Source organism: Cyclospora cayetanensis, unplaced genomic scaffold (assembly GCF_002999335.1).
Source record: "Cyclospora cayetanensis isolate NF1_C8 unplaced genomic scaffold, CcayRef3 CcayRef3_contig_287, whole genome shotgun sequence".
NCBI classification, from domain to species: Eukaryota; Apicomplexa; class Conoidasida; order Eucoccidiorida; family Eimeriidae; genus Cyclospora; species Cyclospora cayetanensis.
The window spans coordinates 1-14,263 of record NW_020312244.1 but is presented as its reverse complement, the minus strand read 5'-3'; the positions used below and the strand labels follow the sequence as shown (position 1 = coordinate 14,263).

The 14,263-nt window shown below is 55.1% G+C and overlaps 4 protein-coding genes across 4 annotated transcripts; 2 read left to right on the top strand and 2 right to left on the bottom strand.

The window, feature by feature from the left end:
- The first annotated feature begins 65 nt into the window (after nucleotides 1–65).
- On the top strand, nucleotides 66–5,768 carry LOC34621012. Its single transcript, XM_026338625.1, has 12 exons — nucleotides 66–193; nucleotides 431–569; nucleotides 708–1,306; nucleotides 1,374–1,828; nucleotides 2,476–2,639; nucleotides 2,796–2,895; nucleotides 3,069–3,207; nucleotides 3,630–3,737; nucleotides 4,114–4,241; nucleotides 4,380–4,447; nucleotides 5,032–5,362; nucleotides 5,629–5,768. Exons 1-12 carry the CDS (start codon nucleotides 66–68, stop codon nucleotides 5,766–5,768), a joined length of 2,499 nt encoding a protein of 832 aa, XP_026194410.1.
- A 421-nt stretch (nucleotides 5,769–6,189) lies between these two features.
- On the bottom strand, nucleotides 6,190–7,239 carry LOC34621013 (integumentary mucin C.1; the record flags this gene model as incomplete). The annotated part of the gene is made up of 3 exons (XM_026338624.1): nucleotides 6,720–7,239; nucleotides 6,509–6,603; nucleotides 6,190–6,261 (listed from the first exon to the last, which is right to left on the bottom strand). Coding segments are annotated over exons 1-3 (687 nt in total), but the record flags the coding sequence as incomplete, so codon positions are not given.
- Nucleotides 7,240–8,242: 1,003 nt separating this feature from the next.
- Nucleotides 8,243–10,649, top strand: LOC34621014 (citrate/oxoglutarate carrier protein). The gene is given in 7 exon segments (XM_026338623.1): nucleotides 8,243–8,292; nucleotides 8,362–8,493; nucleotides 8,732–8,864; nucleotides 9,046–9,243; nucleotides 9,605–9,729; nucleotides 9,954–10,071; nucleotides 10,512–10,649. Coding segments are annotated over 7 exon segments (894 nt in total).
- A 2,507-nt stretch (nucleotides 10,650–13,156) lies between these two features.
- On the bottom strand, nucleotides 13,157–13,864 carry LOC113147586 (the record flags this gene model as incomplete). Its single annotated transcript, XM_026338629.1, has 3 exons — nucleotides 13,157–13,215; nucleotides 13,389–13,503; nucleotides 13,696–13,864. Coding segments are annotated over 3 exons (343 nt in total), but the record flags the coding sequence as incomplete, so codon positions are not given.
- Between the last annotated feature and the right edge of the window lie 399 nt (nucleotides 13,865–14,263).

Below are 14,263 nucleotides of genomic sequence, written 5' to 3'. Positions count from 1 at the left end.
CTCTAAGGGGGGGGGTCTTGCCTCTCTGCTGCACCTGGATAACGTCCTGCCGGGAAGTTTCTGCGATGAAGACGGCACGGGAGAGATTTTCGAAAACATTGAGGTGCCCTCCAGCCCGGGTACTTCGCTGGGGTTCCTCAGCTTCCAGTGAGCAATTATTTCTGCTCTTGACGGTGAAAATGGTTCAGGCACTGCGGGACTGGTGACCTGCTGAATACAATATCGTCGTTGCGTGTACCGTCTGGCTTTTCTTTTCGCGGCTAGCTCTCTTTAGTTCGTGGCTGCTGGGGTGGCCTCTTTAGTTTGTCGCTTCTTTGAGCCTCTGCCGTTGCAGTTCGTGGTACAGCTCAGACCGGCTACGCTGCGGACACGAACAGCACAAGAAAAGGAGACACTTTCCTTGTGGTGACTGCTGGTTTGTTCCTTGTAGACGGCAGTTTGGCAGCTTCGCTGACTCCGCAAAAGCCTTTACTGCTGCGATGGCCGCTCACCCCCCACCAAGAAGGCTTGACGACGCAGCGGAAGGAGGATCAGCACAAGCTCCTCCAGCAGACGAGATCACACTCAGGGTGGCTCACGCGCGCTGATACACACCTGCAGCTCCGGCTGCATAATACAATGTTGCAGAACGTGGCTGCAGCCAGTTCTTTAGGGTTGTAGGCCCTGCACGATACTTTAAGCTGCCAATGCTGGTGTGGCATGTGCAGGAAGTGCTCAGAAAGCTGCAAGAGGGTCCTGAGGCGGTCACCATGCTGCTAGGGTGGGATTATTCGTGCTTGTCAGCACAACGCCTAAGCCATCAGCCTCACCAAACCGATCAGGTGGAGGTGTATCTACATCTGGACGACAAAATCTCGGCAGCAGATAGTTCTCCCCCGGCTCCCAACGAGGCTCTGCAGCTGCTGTACACACACGGAGTGCTGCTACGCGACGTATTCTTGAATAAGCAACAGCCGGACCAACAGCACCTTTTAGAGGATCGGCTGTTTGGCCTCGAGTCTCTCTCGCGGCTTTTCAGCCACAACTTTGACTTGGGGGCAGCAGCAGCAGCAGCCCAGCGAAAGATGCAGAATGTCAAGGACGAGGATCAGCCTAATTTGCAGCGCGGCGATGTGCCAGACGAAGCACACCTGCCTTTTCTGTGCAGCACGTCTACTCCTTCCGCTTGCAGGGAGCTGCTGCTAGAGAGCCTGGTGCAACACCAGCATCCGGTCCTCATATCCCGATACCTCTCGTCCCTTGCAGTGGAGGTGGTTACATTTTCCAATTTGAAGCCCTTCATGCAGGTGGGCGTCCACTGCCCACGGTAGAAGCTGACGTAGCTGCTGCTGAAAGAGTCTGTAGCTGTGTGGCAGTGCAGAAATACGCAGCAGAGTTTCGACCAAAGGCCTTGCGCCGCATCCATGGGTGATGCGCACGACCAAAAGCGCTGCACGTCGCAACGGCGGAGGTTGCCACCAAGTGGAGCAGCCACAACGGGGTTGCAGAACTGCTCTGGGCGGAAATTCGTGTGCCTGTGCTGGGCAGGAAAAGAGTCTACAAACCGCCGACGACTTGCTCTCTCACTTCAAGGGGAACACTGGCACTTCGTGTGTCTCGGCAGTGTCTCTGGACACGAGAGGAAAGCTCACTGGGAGCCTTCCGAGACTAGAGGCTGTGCAGAGTGTCTTTACGTCTGCAGCAGGAAGAGCAGCTTCGGCATCACGAACGGCGGGTGTGCAAGATCCAAATATTCTGCTGCAGTGGCACCTCAGGTCCTCAGAGGGCCTCTACAATCTCGCAGCAGACAAAGCGTGGCAGCAAATGAAGACAGCCAGCTGTGAGGCAGACGCAGAAGAGAAAAGCAGAGACAGAGATCGGCTGAAAAAAGCCACATTGATGGGCGTGCAATACGGGGGCGGGCACAGACACAGACAAACACACACGGCGACACACACAGACACAGACACGGACACAGACACAGAAACACACACATCAACACACAAACACACAGACACAGACACACAAACACACAGACACAGATACACACACAGACGCACATACACACACACACACATCGACACAGGGGGTCGCGTGGTGGCGAGAGAGAGTAGCGTAACAAGCGTGTGAGCGGAGGACATGTATAGGAGCAGAATTCTGGTGTATCTACATCTAATGCTTCAACAATCCCACGTCAAAAGAAGGGCAATTCAAAAGAAAAGCAAACCGAGAATAGTTTGTCGGCAGGAGTATCCGCGAGATTGCAGAGACACTGAAACCGAGGCAGTAGGACGCCCCAGTGCCGAACTGCTGCCATAGCTGGAGTGGCAGGAAGCAAGCGGTAGCGACTCATAGGCTACACACAGAAACGCCCCACCCCTCTCCCCCAACTGGTTCTGCACCTGCAGCTGCGCGAGCTTCATGTCCCTCCAATTAGTGCTGCCTCTGCAAAGGCATTTTTAATGCAGCAACAACGCCTGTTGCGCCTCTGCACTCCTGCAGCTCCAGAGCGTCAGAAAAACGTAGTCGTTGCTCTCCTAGACACGGGGTGTGGGCCCCACGAAGATATCGACGCCATTCTTTGGACAAACAGTGCAGAGCAATGCGACGACGGGCAAGACCACGACAACAACGGATACATCAACGACTGCAAGGGATGGGTATGCTGCGGGGGAGGCCCCTCCACTCTAGAGATCTCATGCAGCTGGCTCTGTAGAATTCGAGAAGCGCCTGCATGCTGCATGCGCGAGAGGAGGAGGCCTTAGCAACGCAGAGTGCACATGTTTGAGAGTTGCAATTGACGCGATTGCGGGCAGGATTTTGTGGAAGACACCAACAACATAGAGGACATATATGGCCACGGAACGGCAGTGGCGGCTCTCATCGCCGCATCTTTCGACGCCAAGGGCGGAAGAGGCAAATTTTGAGCCCTATTCGCTGATTTAACACTGCCCTTTCTCTCAGGCTGCGTAGACAGGAGGAGGAAGAGGACGGGCCCAGTCCGTGTGCACGAACAGAGCTCCAAAGCCTCCCGCGAAACTTTAAACCCTTATCACGACAGGCATGCTGTGCGCTTGTTGGCTGCCCAGGCGTATCCCCTGCCGGCCAAGTGATGTGTCTGAGGGTAGGCGATCATCAAGGCGTTTTGCTCTCTCGGCAACTCATGGCAATGGACTATGCTGTCCAGCAGGGCGCTCAGATATCCATTCATCCTCACAGCCTTGCGACGTAGGCAAACCTAGAAAGCCGTGAAGCAGCGGCTGCTGGGAAAGCACGAGGATCTTGAGTACTTAGTCCCCTGCCTGAAAGGAGAAAAAGCGCTTACCGAAGGCTCTGGGGTGTGTGACGCCTGTGGAGGAAGGCGTCATACACCTCTGCGGGCGCAACAGTCTTCTGCGCTTGCCTGGCTGGCCCTAGTGGAGAGTGCAGCCATACGGCTGCACGCTCTGGCGCTTCGGCTTTTTGCCGCCGCTGCATATCTTGACGTGTCATCTATGGTTTGTGCCGTGAGCTGGGTGCTTCTTCTGATGCGGTTTGGCGTGAGTGACTCACGGATTGCGGCGCTGGCTAGGAGTGGGCGTGCTTACCCGCAGGGGAGATCACGCTATTGCTGGATCTCCGTGATTCGGAGGTGGCAGTTTGCGATTCAGGGAGAGCACAGTGTACCGGCAAGCCTTTGAGAAGTTTCTCTCTGCAAATCATCTAGCGATCGTGGCCGCTGGAGATGAGGGGTGTGACCTCGACTCGGATGAATGCAAGTATGGATATATGTATATATGTATATATATATATATATCCTACAAGCCTGGAAGTATCCTGACTCAGATTCCTAGCCCTTGCGCATCGGCCCTAAAGCCCAGAACACCACTCTGTCCTCTCTAAGGCGAGGCACAGGTCACTGGAGTGTACGAACATGCAAGCAGCGATAAGACGCCCAAGTGCCTTAGACTTTCAGCAGACAACTCACACCCGCCATGGGCTGCACGTCGACTCTGAAGAAGCTCCACTCGCCTGCAGCCTGTGTTTGCCACTTCTAGAAATCCCACTAGACGAGAAAGAGTTTCTTGCAGTCGACCTTGCTGTGCCAGTGCTGCATTCCTCTGCGCGTGCTCCCGCCCTTCTTCTGCTCCCTAGGTCCTATCCCGCATCCTTCCGATTTCCAAGCCCATCGGGGATGCTGGTGGTCGGCAGCAGCAGCTACGCGGGTGCCAAAACAAGGAGCAGCAACTACGGAAAGCAAACGGTGCATCTGTTTGCTCCAGGTGTGATTGACTGACCGGGAAGCTCGAAATTTGGCATCTGTAGCGCGCATGCACGCGTGTATTTATGCAGACCACTCGCTGTTTCGCCAGACGCCAACGCACGTATATCCCGTTTCTGCTGCTGCCACTACGCTGTAGGCCAGCGGCTGTACACTGCAACGGTCGTTCAAGGAAAACCTCCCGGGCTCAAGTGCAATACTTGTGAGGCAGTTGTCTCTTGCCGCTGTGTTGGCTGCTAGGCACATGACTGCTCGTGTTGGTGCACTGCAGACATTCGCAGCGCTACGGCAGTCATGCCGCCACCGCTGAGCACAGCCCTTGGTGGAGGTGATGCTACTGCTGCTGCCTCGCTCAGGTTACGGGTTTGTTGACGGAACGTCGTATGCCTCCGCTTTGGTTGCTGGAGCGGCCCTTGCGATTTGGGGGGAGATGCTGAGTATGGGGAAAGTAGGTGTCGACGAATATTCGCCATCTGATTTTGCCCTTCATGCGCCTCGACGCGTGCTGCTTTTTACCCTATCCGCCTGCCTAGCTCGCATTATCTCTCTCTGTCTCTATCTATCTCCTTCTGCCTGCTCTCGCTCGCTTGCTCTTTGGAGTCAACCGCCAGTCTCGGTTCGCTAAGGATTGCTGGCTGCGTGAGTCTCTGGCCCTCTCGTTGTCTGTCCGTGTGTCTGCCTCGTTGCTTCCACAAAGTGCTTGTACTATCCCCGAAGGCAGCCAGGCGTTCAGAAGAAGCGCAAGACACTGCTTGCTCCTGCCGCTGCTTTGCGCTGCCTGTCCTGGTTAGGTAGTGGCGTCGATAAACGGAGGTGACGAGACACTAGGCGACATGTCTGTCGCCATGATGCGCGCTCCCCAGGCATTCAGAGGCCCCTCAGCGTACAGCCACAATCTCAGGGATGCGCCGCTGAAGGGAGGCTTGACGAGCCAGCTTCCACAGGAGGTGCACCAGAAGCAACACTGGCTATCACAGCAAGCTCAGCAAAATGGGGTAGCCGATTTTGAGAAGACGGGAGGCCTCCCCCAGACTCCTGAAAAGGGGATGTTGGCACGAGACGGCTTGCAACCCCTCGCTGCAAAGACAGAGGCGCTGGAGTCTCCAATCCTGGCATTCAGTCCGCGAGCCGCGCAGCTCAGGGCTAACGAGACACCAGCCATTCGCATCAAGAAAGCACTCGTGTACTCAACTACGCAGTCCTACAGACTTGCCGGTGGGGATGAACTCAGCACTAGCTTTTTGTCCTCAGCGCGAGCTTCGAAAATGCGCTGCGCGTTTGACCGCTAGCCGGCTAGCGAACCTGACCAGTGCGCCTACACGTGGGCCTCAAACTGTCTCCTCACGAACTACCCGCAGCAGACGCTGCTTTTCCTGCTGCTTTTGGTGCTGCAGGTTCTTGCGAATCCAACGGCATAGTGTCTCTGTATAAGGCCCTTCTCTACACCGAAGAAGCGAATCCCCCAGAATTCGAGTCGCTCTATGCGGACTACCCGACCATCTTCCAGGGGCGTCTGCCCCCCTTCTAAGTACAGCAGGCGGGAGGAGCAGCGGCGGATGACGCGAGAACCAGCTGCCGGAGCTGGCTCTCGCGTGCCCTAGAAGTCTTGCAGAATGTGTGACTTTATTTAGAAAGGTGCCGCGAAAAGAAAGCTCCGGAGTGCTCTTTCTTTTTCCTCTCTCTTTCTGTCTCTCCCCCAACAGAGCGAGATCTCGCGGGCTGCTACCTACAGAGCTCTACTCCTAAACGCTGCCGCAGCAGCAGCACATGTTGCGTGTCTTGTGGCGCATCCGCCGGCACTATGAGGGAGTTTCCAGCTTGATGGGAGTAGGCAGCGGCGTCGCTTGCCGCAGCAGCAGCTGGGGAGGCAAAAGCGACCTGCAACCGTTCAGTAGCGGCGAGGTCACCGCCAAGGAGACAGCAGGAAGAATCGCCGCAGTGTCTCCTCGTGGGAGGCGGAGGCAGACGAATCCAGCAACGCAGCAAACAAGTGCGTTCAGCAGCAAGACGGTGGAACCCGGCTGAAGCAGAACGCAAGTCAAATCAAGAGCCAACACCAAGAGGTCTAGACCCCCTGCCCCTCTTCCCCGTGGCAAGGTGCCCGTAAGCGTGGCGTGACTTCTTCTGACTGCCCGCTGTTCCCCCTCCCCCCTGACCCCAACACTCCGCCTCGCTACTACAACACTCCGCCTCGCTACTCGCCGCTCGACAAAAAAGAAGGCTGTGCTCTTGCAAAAGGCACCCCTCCTGGCTCGTCAAAGCGGCTACCTGGCAGAGACGGCGATGGCGATCTGACTGGACGAGCAGCAAGACGACTCCCGTCTCATCTCCGACGAGGACCTCAGTGGTCCTCACGAGTGCTCCTGCAGCCACGCAACCCCCACGCTCGCGCCTCTGCGCATAGTTCAGAAGGGAGGCGAGTGGCTTGTTGCGTGCTTGCACGAGAGATATGCGGGTGCACACAGAGCTTTCTGGTTACCTGAGGGCTGTCGCCTTAGACTGTCAGAGGCAAAGCCTAGGACTTGCACAGAGCAGCAACAGCATCCCCGCTGCGGCAACAAATCTCGAACCAACGCAAAAGGCGCCACGCCAGCTGCAGCAGCTGCTGCCGAAGCAGCTGTAGCCGCAGCTGCGGTTTGTCCGACGCTGGCTGCTGCCACGTTTGTTGCAGGAGCCGGTCGTGTGTCATCCGGCACAGATACGCTGAAGCCAGAACTTGCATGTGGTGGCGCAGCGGCCCCGAAGAGATTGCTCGTGGCATCTGCGCTTGCTGCTCCTAATTGTGTGCCTTCGCCTGACGGCGCTGCCTCTGCTGATCGTGCTGTTTCTCGCGATTGCGCTATTGCCTCTCCTAAGAGTGCCGTTTCGCTTGATCGTGGCGCCTCTCCTGGCCGTGTCGCCCCTTCTGATGGCGCGGCTTCTGCTGAGCAGTACCTGTTGAAGCCGCCCCCAGACGCAGCATCTGATGACGCAGCAGTTGCCTGCAGCTGCGATTCCATTTGACTGCTTCGGAGACTCAGCGGCTCCCGAACAGTTCAGCAGAGGAACGAACGGGTGCCTCTACTTTGCCGCGTCGGCAGCGGCCCGTGCAGCAGCGCAGGAGGTTCTGTCGCCGGAATCCGCCGTAGAAACAGAACCAGTCTTCTAGAAAGGACGCCAAATAAAAAATAGCATCAAAAGAGCCATCTATACGTGCGGACAACCCGAAACTGTGGCAGCGTTGAAGGCGACTCAGGCGGCACGAGTGTGCTCGTTGCCAGTGGTTTGACGATCTGGAGTCATGGAATTTACTGCTTCTTTTCGGTAGCTGCATGCCGTACCGTCTTTTGTTTTGCCTGCAGTTTATTCATTTTTTTCGAGCTGAAAGACTGGTACCTGGTGTACCTCGCGAGACACCCGAAACTCTCGAGCGCGATTCGGCTTTCCAGGGCGGGCAGAGGAGGGCGATAGGAACCGGGGACGCGGGATTGCGTTTCAGCAAATTAATTGCCTGCAAACTTACCAGGAAGTTGATTCGCCGGTCATGAGAGACTGGCTGTTTCTCCCGTCTGCCACAACACCTCACGCAGCGTCGTCCGGCGCAGGAAAACTTTCCCGCAGCAGACGCAGGCATCGCAAGAGTGGTGGTGTGCATGCTCCCGATGTCATAAGAGGGCCTTTCGTCCTCACTGCATGCATGCGCAACACAGCATCGGCAACTTGGGGGCAAGAGCATCCCCGCTGCGAGAGTCGAGGAAGCTGCTGCCGCGCTCTGGGGAGCAGCAAGCCGGGCATGCGTAAACTGTTATTGCTGGGTCCTCCAGTGCCTTGCTCTCGCACTCGGGTGTAAGCTAGTAGTCTAGCCACACGCTTTGCCTTCGATGAGAGAGACACGCATGCTGCTGCACAGAGCACCTCAGCAGCTGCACCAAGGCAGTCAGGGCACTTACCAGAAGGCAGCTTCTCCGGCACCAACCTGGAAGCTCACGCGTAGACGGAAAGCTGCAGCACCAGCTCCGCACAATGGTCAATCACAAAGCTGGCGGTCCTCAAGACTTGGCTAGTGGTAAGCTGCAATGAGCTACTAGCCAGCGCAAGTGCCCCTCCTCGACCGCGTATTCCTTGTCATGGTGGCCTTTAAGAGGAATTTACGGAATTCGTGACGCTTGCAGTCTATGCGGCGCTTGGGCGTGTGACGCAGGGGCAGCGTTGCAGTGCGTGGAGGCAGCGACTCTGGGGATGCCTTTTGAAGTCTGGAAGACGCGCATGGGCAGGTACTTGCGAGCGGCTTTGTGTTGGGGCTTTTCTGGCATGCAGGTTGTCGTTGCATAGCTTACATGTGTCGCATGCATGCTGGAGGAAGGTCTACGTGTATGCGCAAAGGCGCACAAACACCGACACGCATGCACAGGTCGACGATGCATAGGCCCATATGGCGATTAAAAAGGCCAGAGCGTGGCGTTTCCAGCATCTCGCGTTTAAGGGCTGCCGTTATCCGGGGTGCATGCGCAGACACAGAAGCGAAGGCACATTGGAGGCGTTCTCGTCGATTTGGAGATCCCGTGGCTTGGGGGGATTTTGGCAAGGAACGTCGGCGAAGCTTCTGGAAAGTGCTTCGAAGGGTGCAGTCCTTCTCTATAGCAAGGTACTTGTAAAGCTGTGGACTGCTAGCTAGCTGTGATAATCCATTGCCGTTGAGACACTTATGCGGGGTTGCCGTGGCGTTCGTGGCTCCTGCCGCCGTTCCTTGCCCTTTTCGCACCTCTCTGTCTCTCTGATCTGCGTCCCCTGCTGAGACTCCCCTGTGAAACTGTGCCGCTTTTCAGGAGACGTTGCTGAAGGCATGTCGCTCCCTAGAGCTGTCCAACAGCTACGCTGGATTTATCGCTGGAGCTGGAGGAGGCGCATGCCAAACGCTCGTTATGGGGCCCTGCACATTTGCCGTCACGGCACTTGTGACGGGCGAGGAGGGGGTCAAAATTTCGGAAAAATTTCGGAGTATTTTAAAGACACACGGCATCCGTGTAAGCTTACGCCCACCCACGCTCCACGTGTTTCTCCCGTTGGTGCTGCTGCCGCAGCGGCAGCAACACCAACGGAAGGGTGGGTAGGAGAAGAGTTGTGGCTCTTATTGCGTGGTTTGCAAGCACTGTCGCTGCGGCGTTGCTGGCCTCGATGAGAGGAAGACAGCAAACGCTCCTGATGCTGCCGCTGGCTCTACTGCTGCTGCTGCTGCTGCTGCAAGCTCCCATGCTTTTATTGGCTGAGGACGGCGCAGCTGCCTTTCCCACAAGCTGCGCGAAGGGGGGAGAAGGGGGGAAAGGCTGCCACGCGTCGGCTGCAAGATTTAGACCTTGTGCGAGTGTGTCTGGAAATTCGCCTCAGGGACTGTATCCGGGAGGCTCTGCCATTGCTCTCCGACAAATGACGAATTGGGCATCTCGCCAGGGATTTACCGAGATGTTTCGAACGTGGCTGCTTAACAGGAAGAGCATTAAGCAGCAGCAGCAGCAGCAGCAGCAGCAGCAGCAGCAGCAGCAGCAGCAGCCTGCGGCCCTCAAGCTCACCGTTGCCGAAGAACTCCTCAGCGGATGCGTTGTACGTCCATCTGCTGCTGTTTCTGCTGCTATTTCTGCCTTTTTTCTTTCCTGTGACGCTTGATGAGAGGGCTGCCCTTGCTGCATGCTCAGATGAGGTAGCAATGGTCTCGAGTTCAGGATGTGTTCTGTGAGAGGGTATCCCTGTGGCTGTAGGGAGGCGCACTGGCCACATGGAACCAGCCCTTCGAAGTTGCACGGATTCAAATGCAGAGCGCTGCTGCAGAGGGGCAACCTAGAGAAAATATTATCCGAGTGCGCAAGAAGTTTGGTATTTGTGGCCCCCTCCCCCTCCCCCAACTTGTCTCATTCGTGTCAAAACTGCGTCTCCCCCCCTCCCTTCGTCTGCCTGCTAGTGCCTTGCACGGCTTCCTTTCGCCCTTCCTAGGGGGACCCCTCCACGCCACGCTGTCTCTGCCCATTCTTTCGTGGTGTCTTGCTGTCTCTCTGCCTATTCTTTCGTGGTGTCTTGCTGTCTCTCTGCCTATTCTTTCGTGGTGTCTTGCTGTCTCTCTGCCTACTCTTTCGTGGTGTCTTGCTGCCTCTCTGCCTATTCTTTCGTGGTGTCTTGCTGCCTCTCTGCCTATTCTTTCGTGGTGTCTTGCTGCCTCTCTGCCTAGGCTCTTGCGACTGCACGTAATAAGCAGGCTTGCTGCGTTGCTGCTGCTGTGCTTGGCTCTTACGGACGCCTTCAGGTGATGCGTCAAATTGTAAAAGCGGAAGGCTTCCAGGCACTTCTACGGGGCATCGTGCCACGCTTGGGATTAGGTGTTTGGCAGACACTTTTTATGGTGTCTGGTGCGAAGCTGTTACAAGACGCCCTCGGAGTGTAGCAGCAGCACAAAGGGAGGAGCTGCAAACTGCTGCTGTGGTGCATGCACATTCGCCCTGGAGACGCCACGGCCCTTCAGCTCTGTGTGTGTAGTGGCCTCCTGCAACACGCGCAAAAGCGTGTCTAGACGCTAGTCGCCTAGCATGGATTCAGCTTGCTCAGTCATGCAGCAGTCTGAGAGCGTGCTCATTTCAGGGGCATATTATGCAGAAAGAGGAGCATGCATGCATGCACACTCTCTGTCGCCGCAGAGATCCGCTTGCATGCATTCACGGGACGTCGTGATGACGCAAGCTGCTGTAGGGACGCTTCTGTGGACTGCAAGCCCCGTAGGCGCGCAGCGCTCTTGTGTGTATGTACAGCGGACAGCTGCTGAGTTGCATGCAAAAGTCCTTGCGTGCTCGTGTTGCTGTTGCTTTTCTCGCGTTTGTTTGCTGATTCATGCAGGTGTTCACTGCTTCTCTGTATCGGGTTATCGTCATCCTCTGCACGGGGAAAGCAGCAAATGATGATTTACTCTCTTCTTTCTGCGGCCTAGGGGAAAACACATGGGCAATTCGTCAAATCTGCACTCCCATTGCATCCACATGCAAGTTGCTTAATGCACAGCATGCGCGATCATGCCGTATCTATGCATGTGCGCACATCTATATATATATATATATATATATATATATATATATATATACATATATATATTACGCGTGAGTGCGCGCACATTCATAATATGAAATTATGTATATATCTGATTTTCATCTGCAACGCTGTGGGGTATCCTATTTTTGCCTGTACATATGGATGCAAGTCTTTGAACTGTATGTATACATATGTACATTTACATTCTATGCAAGTCCACTATTGATCACATACCTATGTATCTTTCATACACATGCGTACTCAAGTGTAGCTTTCTTTGCGCATGGGGATGCCTGGATACTACAGTAAATAGGCCTTAGGTTGCCGCATATGCACATATATATTTAGTTATATATGTAAATACATTGCATGTATGTATATATTTGTTTGCATGCATGCTCTGAGTTTCCGAGTTCGTCTCAGTACAGCTCCTTGTGTCTGTACAGCAAGCATGGGCAACTCCATACGTCCATACACCACATGTATGTGCAGTGTCCGACGCATCATTGTAGAGACCACGGACTCATCGTATTCGTGTATATTTTCTTCGTAGCTGGGGCGATACTGTTTGCGTGCAGCAGTAAGTTACAGCGTTTCTTGCATCCTTCTATGCGTCGCTCTTCCTGTCGCCTGGTCCTGCGGCACGCGCCTCATTGAGAAAGCTTCTCTCTGTGGTTTTTATTCGCATAGTCTATTCTTTGAGGAAGTTCAAGGTGTACATGCGCCGCATGGCCCATTTCCACGTGTGGTGCACACTTCTGGCGACGCCCCTGGGTTTTTCCGTAATGACAAAAGTAGAGCGCGTAGCTCCTGGAAAACACATGAGGTGAAGTTTTCATAGCCGTCAGGCTTGCTGCTGCTACTCTGCAGCGACAGCTGGTGCCGCCTCAGCGAGGCAGGTGAAGGGGACTACAGACCAGCAATGCACAGCACAGGCAGTTACGAGAGAGCCTGAGGCGGCTCATAGACGTGCACGACTGGAGTCGGCATTTTAAGAGCCTGCACTGAGCTTCTTCCTGTAGCTGTGTGTAGGCAGACAGCTAGAATTAGACCCGGCCAGGCGGCTGCATGCAACCCTGTGCAGAAGCACAAAGATAAGCAAACTGCGGGAAACCGCATGAGATAGAAGTCACGCATTCATTACACAGTCAGGGGCAAAGGACTAGAGCGTACACACACTCCCAGTGCGCTGCGGAGGCATAGCCGCATGCAAGTATACATGCATGCACAAGAGGGGCTGGACGCGTCTTTACACTCAGTGTGTGTGACAGCTGGTCATGGACGCTTGCGAACGCGGGTCGTTGGCGTCATCTGAACACGGCCAGTGCCACACTTCGTGTTTTCCTGTTCTCTCGGCAGCAGACAGGTGCGGCAGCAGGCCCTGGGGTGTACGTACACCCCGCGCTGGTGGCGTGAGACTGAATGAGGGAGAAAGAGCAGACTGCAAAAAAGCGCTGCGTGCCTTAGGGGGTATGAAACCGTCAAGGGTTCGTGGACCGCCACAGATCACTGCAGCCTCGCGAGTTATTTCTTTGCGTTCTTTCTAAAGCTTGCTTCGCTCACGCCTACCTCCTCTGCCTGACCCTACAGTCTGCACGGGTGCCTCTGTCTCTTCAGGCTATGCAGAGGAGGTGTGTCTGCCATGTATTTTCTCGCCCCTGCGTATTTTTTGGCCCCTAGACTATTGGCAGACAAGGCCTTTGTAAACCTTAAAACCCCAGATACCACGTAGCGACTGTAAGCAAAAGACTGTGTTCCTGGTGCTGTCTTCGAGGATGCAGATAGGAAATCGTCTTTCACGCCCTCTGCGAAGCGCTTCAAAACGGCTCTTCGAATGTGCGGCATTTATGGCTTGGTGGAGAGCACGCGTGCTCACTCTACAGCCTTAAGCTCCTCAGCGAGCTGCTCCGGCACGGTGTTGCCCAGCTTGCCTGCATCGCACGCATTGTTCCCACCCTCGAAAATGCCTCGCAGAAAGAGCCAAGCCCCCTTGTCTAGCGGCACACCCGACAGACCGCTGGGCACGCGTATGAGCGCAGAAACGACCCCATGCAGTCTGGAAGGCTACACTACGCAGAGTGGCAGAGGTTACGATAATTCTCACCCTGCAGAAACAGCCGGCTGTAGGCCTCCTCCCCTGTCGGCCACATGATATACTCCCCACTATTCCACTGCCGCTGTGCCTTTTCGAGCGCAGAGAGGCTGAACACGTCGCTCACCTGCAGCAAGCATCAGCAAGTGCACACCCCTCACTGCCACTGCTATAACGACCATCCCTCAGCGCCCTATATACGTCCGCCTGAGCATGCTGCCCCCGTGCAGGCGCCCTCTCGCGTTCTGCTTCTTAACGAAAAACGTCGCCACAAGCAGCCCTTTACAGCCTCCTCAGCAGAATACAAAGCCGTACGTACATCCGGATCAAGCGGGAACGGATCCTTCCCATCGGGAAGAGAGTAAAGAACTCGAACATGCATGAATATTTGATCGCATTCTCCGCAACGATACAGAAAGCCTTCACGGCAGCGGAACCACAAGGGGTAGTGCTCGTTCTCGCCTGTACCGCCAGTGCAGCCTACGATTCTGAGGAGGCGGGGAGGGAGCAACACACGCACATGCACATACACGCACGTAAAGACAGACATGCATCCTGCGACCTATACAGAGGGAGAGATCGTCCGTATGACACAGACAGGCAGACTCTGCCATACAAACACACGACCAACACAGCAAAACACTTGTCGAGGAAGCAAGCGAAAGTTTGCTTCCGACTTAGGCTGCCCTGCTACAGCGCATCCCATGGCCGCTCACAGAGGCGCGGTTCGCAAAGAGAAAACACACATACACAAATACACACATATACACATATGTTATATGCATATTCACATATATACTCTATACACATTCACATATATACTCTATACATATTCACATATATAATATATGCATATTCACATGTACATACTCTATACATATACACAT